The sequence below is a fragment of the Nilaparvata lugens genome, chromosome X (assembly GCF_014356525.2).
Source record: "Nilaparvata lugens isolate BPH chromosome X, ASM1435652v1, whole genome shotgun sequence".
In the NCBI taxonomy this organism is placed as follows: domain Eukaryota; kingdom Metazoa; phylum Arthropoda; class Insecta; order Hemiptera; family Delphacidae; genus Nilaparvata; species Nilaparvata lugens.
The window spans coordinates 96,826,651-96,833,611 of NC_052518.1; the positions used below are offsets into that span (position 1 = coordinate 96,826,651).

Sequence of the window (6,961 nt, forward strand, 5' to 3'; positions counted from 1 at the left end):
TTCGGTTTTTTGTTTTTTGAAGTTTTCATGTAAGAGAGTGAGCAGAATCTTAATCTTACTAAGTTCAGGTGTGTACCAGTCAGCCTTACATTTGAAATTCTTTCTATTATTAACTTGGGAAACTTTTTTTCTACAGGTCTTTCTAGGGATAGTTAGATTGAAATAATATAAAACTGTATTGAGGAAGGATTCGAATATATCACTTGCATCTGACTTTTCCATGACAGCACTCCAATTCACCAAATTCAGAGACCGATTAAATTGTAGTAATTTATCTTTAGTAACAGGTCTTGAAGTAATAGTGACAAAATCGTTAGAACTAGACTCAACAGAACCACGGGGCACACATATCGTGACACAATCATGATCAGAGTAGGAAAATCCTATAACACTTGAATTTGTCATATCAGGTTGAACGTTTGAAATAATATTATCGAGACAGGCTTGGTCTCTAGTGGGCAGAGTATTGAAAATATGATGATTAAATTGTCTCAATAGATTTTTCAAATTATTGGAATGACAGGTTTCCTGATTGACATCAAAGGCATAATTATTTATGAGAGTAAATAAACTATATTCTATACACAGAGTGAGTCATATGCACGGCAACCCTTCAATAAGTTGGAGACTGTTGTAGATATAATACTGTAACTTTCAGGATAAATTATTGGTCAAATACCTTTTGACGTACAACTGAATTTCAACCCCTCATAAGGGGGTGACTTATGGGTTGTAACTCGAATATTTCAAATGTAAACACCAATTGTGTGGTGCATAATTTAAAATTCCTTTTTGAAACAAGAATGATGGCATCAATAAAAAGTTCTATAATGCTTGTATCCGAAATGGCGGCTGATTTAAATTTATCTTTTTAAAAAAATGAGGGGTTGTAACTCAAATATTTTAAATCTAAACACCCATTGTGTGGTACATCATTTTGTAGGCCTTTACAAAACAAGAAAGATGACATCAATAAAAATTTTCTATGATCCTGTTATCCAAAATGGCGGCTGATTGAAGTTTCAAGTAAAAACTAAAACTACATCAAAAGGTGGAGTATTCGACTAATAACTTATCCTGGAAGTTACAGTAGTATATCTACAACAGTCTTCAACTTATTCACTTTTCTGAAGGGTTCCCACACATATGACGAACTCTGTATATAAAAGCGAAATGGCACTAATTCACTCACTCACTCACTCATTCATAATCCTCAGAACTGAAAATCAAAATATGAGACAATAATTGTATTGAAATAAGCTCTATGAAATTCCACTGACATAATTTTAAGGAACAACAATCTATTTATTTAAAGAAAAAAATACAGTGAAGAAGAGAGAAGGAAATTATTGTAGTGAGACAGGCTACTCACAACAGGAATAGCTAAAGAGCTTTCTGGAGCAACAGCATAACAGATGATTAGATATTAGATCAATAGAGAAGTAATGAAAAATAATAATAATACAGTAGGAACAGCATGCATCAAGTGATGATCCTAAAGGTAGGCGCACACAGATCGTCATCGGGCGGACGGCACGCATCGGACGATTAGATTTGATGCATTGTTTTCAATTGGAGTGCGCATACCTATACGATGCGAATAGGTATGCGCACTCCAATTAAAAAAAAACGCATCAAATCTAATCGTCCGATACGTGCAGTCCGCCCGATGACGATCTGTGTGCGCCTACCTTAAGGGTGAAATCACCTGATTATTGCATTATTTTCTGTAGCATATAGCCTAAATCCTATATAAAATATTAATCATACACTTTTACAAGATCCAACAAAATTTATTCATAGAATAATAATTCAAAGTAGACGAATGACTGAATTGAAAAAAACTGATGGCAATCATTCAGTTGATAATCAAAGTTACATTGTCATGATCTCTGCCTACAGGGATTCAAAATAGCCTCCATTTCTCTTGTGCAACTTCTGCTGCCGTTCATCAAGCTTCGAGTTGCCCGTCTCACTTCGTTGGGCCGTCTCTTCATTACTTAAACGTCAATCAAATTCTGAGAATCAGTTCCTCCCTGGTCTCTACAGGTTCTCTGTAAACTTTATACTTTCCACAACCCCCAAAAGAAGAAGTCTATTGGAGTAAGATCAGGTGAGCGTGGTGGCCAACTTACGGGTCCACCTCGGCCAATCCACCGCCCAGCATAGTTGTTATCAAGCCACCCACGGACGTTTCTAGCATAATGAGGGAGGCAGCCATCCAACTGGAGCCACATATTCTGCCTCAAATTGAGAGGCATTCCATCAATTTGTGAAGCTCATTGGCCAGAAAGTCCATAAAAACTTCACCATTTATTCTTGCAGGGAAAATGAAAGGTCCACGTATGTGGAAAAGTTATTGTGGAAATTTACAGCACCAGTTCTTGTGAACGTACTTTTATCTGTGATCTGTACATAAAATGTTTGAAATACAATCTTGTGCTAATATCCAACGGCAAAACTGCATCCTTGAAAAAGTATCAGGTTCATTCAACTCTTGAACTGGGGTATCATGAAATGGTCGAAAGTTATTCTTCTTCAATATTCTTTGAACTATCATTCTTGAAACATCCAACATCCCAGCTACCCGCCGGATGTTGGATCGAGGATTCTGCTCGAAATACTCAAGAATAAGATTCTCAAAAGCTTCAGAAATTAAGACGGGCCTCTCGTACCTTGAAACTGATCCTAGACCCTTACCATTTTGACAACTGTCAATCTTAAAAACGTGTTATGAGATGGGTGTTTTCGGTCAGGAAAACGTCTCCGGTATACTCTCTCTGCCTCTCTTGAATTGCATCCACACTCTCCTTACACCAATATTACATGTTCAAGTGCTCAATCAGAGTTAATTTCATGATAATAAGTGCGGGCACTTCTCTATTAGCCAGAGTTGATACAAATCATGCCAATTAACTGGAAAGCACACTGAAAACTATACTGAAAATAGGCTGAAACATACACTTCTTGTTATTTTATCCAGGGTTTATGGTACAGGAAATAATGTAAGTTATTGAAAAAGTCATAATATATTATATCATTGTAGAATGTTAAAATTTTGGTTAAAACTTGTGAATATTGTCAGAGAGAAATCAGGTGATTTCACCCTAGGATCACCACTTGATGCATGCTCTTTGTGAATTTCCTCATTTTGAAGATGTTCATTCCGGATATCAGCAGTTTTGAACACTTTATCATGGAACATTCCTTCTCGAATTTATACTCATTCGAAAGTTTATTAAATGGAGACGTTTTTGAAATATTGAAACCACTATAATCACGTGGAGAAAAACCGAGAAAAAACGGTTTTAAATTTCACTTTGAATTTGAAGAATAGCATTTTTTCAAGTTTAAGCCCTAATAAAAAACTACAAAATATCTTACAACAAATAAAATTACATTAATCTTGTTTGAAATGTTTTTTTCTGAAATTCGATCAGTAGTTTTCGAGGTATTGAGTATTTAATGACCGGAAGTAGGCATATTCGAAAAATATCGAAAAATCGATATATCACGAAAACTAAGGTCGATAGGAAAAAAGTTTACTGGATTTTTTTTGTCAGAAATGTCGAGTAGAATCTATGGTCAACGGTAAGTTGTTACAACCTTGGTGGGACATATGTATATTTTTTGTTTCGAGAAGCTGGCATGAGGCTTAGCCTCAAATCAAACTTGAAATAATAGTCTACCAATAATCAAGTACAGCACAGAAGTTGAGAAAGTCAATCATCAATAAATATCGGATCAATAGAAAATAGAAAATAATAACAGTACTTGAGAACGAAAGTATGAAACATGAAATCAAATAAATGCGGTGTGTAGTGTTTATAGATAAATGAAACAAACAAAATAAATTAAATTATATCATTCTTGATAATTCAAAACCTCAAAGCATAAATACATTTCTCAGACCTGGTTGGTTGGACTATGCTTTATACCCTCAGTCTCACTCCAATAAATAGTTCCATCAGAAGACCACACATTTTTATACCCAACTCTTTCAACGATTGAATTATAGAAGTGTATTCTACGTTGTGATGAATAATAGTCTCTTGAAGTGTGCTCCTTCCATGCCAATGGATATTTGTAACAGTGTGGACGAGGACGCAACCCTGATTACGCGACTCCGGCTTCAACCCCATTGGCTGCACAACATTCCGCGACTCAACTTGATGAAAACGCCTTCAAGTCTTCATCATAGAGATTTGACTATCCACCGAGTGAGCGATGATCCCATTCACATACCATCTTCCGAATTTTCCACTCCGTCGCATGAAAATCATTTTTCAACGGCATATTGTTGTAATAGGCAGATTCAATCACCAACATCTTCAAATGTAAATAGTAATAACTCATGTTTTTCATGGATGATCAATTGTACAAAGGTTTCTCATGTAATAATCAGGTTTTAAATGATAGCAGACAGTTTAATTCAAATATAGAATATGAGAAACAAAATGAAAATATCAATTCTTTCTTGGAATGTGCAAGGACTTCTCAATAAATTCAGTATCGTTTATGATTATGTTTCAGATCTTGAGATTGATGTCTTATGTTTGGTTGAACATTGGATGGACCAAGATGAAATAAAAATGTATAGTTTGAATTGTTTCAATCTAAGTAGCTATTATTGTAGACCAACTAAAAGAAGAGGAGGCTGTGCGATTTTAGTTAGGTAAATAGAAAAGGTTTTTGTAGACACTGCTTCTCTTCTGGAGGGGATACATACTATTGTCGTTGCTCTGTATAGACCCAATGTAATGTGCAAGGACTTTAATATTGATATTAATAGAATTAATATGCTACTGGAGCACTTGTCTTCGTTCGAAGCAAATATTATTTTATGCGGTGATTTAATCAAGCGTTTCCTTATATTCAGGTGAGAAGAAAGCCCAAACAATCAAGTTTGAACAGAGTTTAGCATATGTTGAACGAATAAAAATTAGAGAAATAAAAGATGCCAATTTAATTAGGTTTCTCAATGATTAACAATTGTCACCTGGAATCATATGTATTGTATGAAGAATATTGATGATAAAGTTAGGTTATCCTTAGTACATTACACCACTTGACTAATCAATCGTTTCCTTATATTCAGGTGAGAAGAAAGACCAAGACCAGTACTGGTCTGCAATAGCATGACCACAACCTCGACCAAGACCAGTACTGGTCTGCACAGCACGACCACAACCTCAACCAAGACCAAGACCAGACCAGTACTGGTCTTTAACAGCACGACCACAACCTCAACCAAGACCAAGACCAGACCAGTACTGGTCTGCAAAAGCACGACCACAACCTCGACCAAGACCAGTACTGGTATACAACAGCACGACCACAACATCGACCAAGACCAAGATCAAGACCAGTACTGGTCTACAACAGCACGACCACAACATCGACCAAGACCAAGAACAAGACCAGTACTGGTCTGCAATAGCATGACCACAACCTCGACCAAGACCAAGAACAAGACCAGTACTGGTCTGCAATAGCATGACCACAACCTCGACCAAAACCAAGACCAAGACCAAGACCAGTACTGGTCTGCAATAGCATGACCACAACCTCGACCAAGACCAGACCAGTACTGGTCTGCAATAGCATGACCACAACCTCGACCAAGACCAGTACTGGTCAGCAACAGCACGACCACAACTCGACCAAGACCAAGACCAGACCAGTACTGGTCTGCACAGCACGACCACAACTCGACCAAGACCAAGATCAAGACCAGTACTGGTATACAACAGCACGACCACAACCTCGACCATGACCAAGACCAAGACCATACTGGTCTGCAACAGCACGCCCACAACCTCGACCATGACCAAGACCAAGACCATACTGGTCTGCAACAGCACGACCACACCTCGACCAAGACCAGACCAAGACCAGTACTGGTCTGCAACAGCACGACCACAACCTCAACCAAGACCAGTACTGGTCTGCAACAGCACGACCACAACCTCAACCAAGACCAAGACCAGACCAGTACTGGTCTGCAATAGCATGACCACAACCTCGACCATGACCAAGACCAAGACCAGTACTGGTCAGCAACAGCACGACCACACCTCGACCAAGACCAGTACTGGTCTGCAATAGCATGACCACAACCTCGACCATGACCAAGACCAAGACCATACTGGTCTGCAACAGCACGACCACACCTCGACCAAGACCAGTACTGGTCTGCAATAGCATGACCACAACCTCGACCAAGACCAAGACCAAGACCAGTACTGGTCTGCAACAGCACGACCACAACCTCAACCAAGACCAGTACTGGTCTGCAACAGCACGACCACAACCTCGACCAAGACCAGACCAGTACTGGTCTGCAATAGCATGACCACAACCTCGACAAGACCAAGACCAGACCAAGACCAAGACCAGTACTGGTATACAACAGCACGACCACAACATCGACCAAGACCAAGATCAAGACCAGTACTGGTCTGCAATAGCATGACCACAACCTCGACCAAGACCAGTACTGGTCTGCAATAGCACAACCACAACCTCGACCATGACCAAGACCAAGACCAGTACTGGTCTGCAATAGCATGACCACAACCTCGACCAAGACCAGTACTGGTCTGCAACAGCACGACCACAACTCGACCAAGACCAAGATCAAGACCAGTACTGGTCTGCAATAGCATGACCACAACCTCGACCAAGACCAGACCAGTACTGGTCTGCAATAGCACGACCACAACCTCAACCAAGACCAAGACCAGACCAAGACCAGTACTGGTCTGCAATAGCATGACCACAACCTCGACCAAGACAAGACCAGTACTGGTATACAACAGCACGACCACACCTCGACCAAGACCAGTACTGGTCTGCAATAGCATGACCACAACCTCGACCAAGACCAGTACTGGTCTGCAATAGCATGACCACAACCTCGACCATGACCAAGACCAAGACCAGACCAGTACTGGTCTGC

General features: G+C 39.5%; 2 protein-coding genes across 2 annotated transcripts; both read left to right on the plus strand.

The window, feature by feature from the left end:
* The first annotated feature begins 5,138 nt into the window (after nt 1-5,138).
* On the plus strand, nt 5,139-5,495 carry LOC120354702 (integumentary mucin C.1-like). The gene has a single exon (XM_039442132.1). It carries the CDS (start codon nt 5,139-5,141, stop codon nt 5,493-5,495), a length of 357 nt encoding a protein of 118 aa, XP_039298066.1.
* Nucleotides 5,496-5,772: 277 nt separating this feature from the next.
* LOC120354703 (salivary glue protein Sgs-3-like) lies at nt 5,773-6,108 on the plus strand. Its single transcript, XM_039442133.1, has one exon. It carries the CDS (start codon nt 5,773-5,775, stop codon nt 6,106-6,108), a length of 336 nt encoding a protein of 111 aa, XP_039298067.1.
* The last annotated feature ends 853 nt before the right edge of the window (nt 6,109-6,961 follow it).

Coding starts and splice junctions, on each gene's coding strand:
- LOC120354702 (XM_039442132.1), top strand. CDS start 5,139: ATGACCACAACCTCGACCAAGACCAGTACTGGTCTGCACAGCACGACC.
- LOC120354703 (XM_039442133.1), top strand. CDS start 5,773: ATGACCAAGACCAAGACCATACTGGTCTGCAACAGCACGCCCACAACC.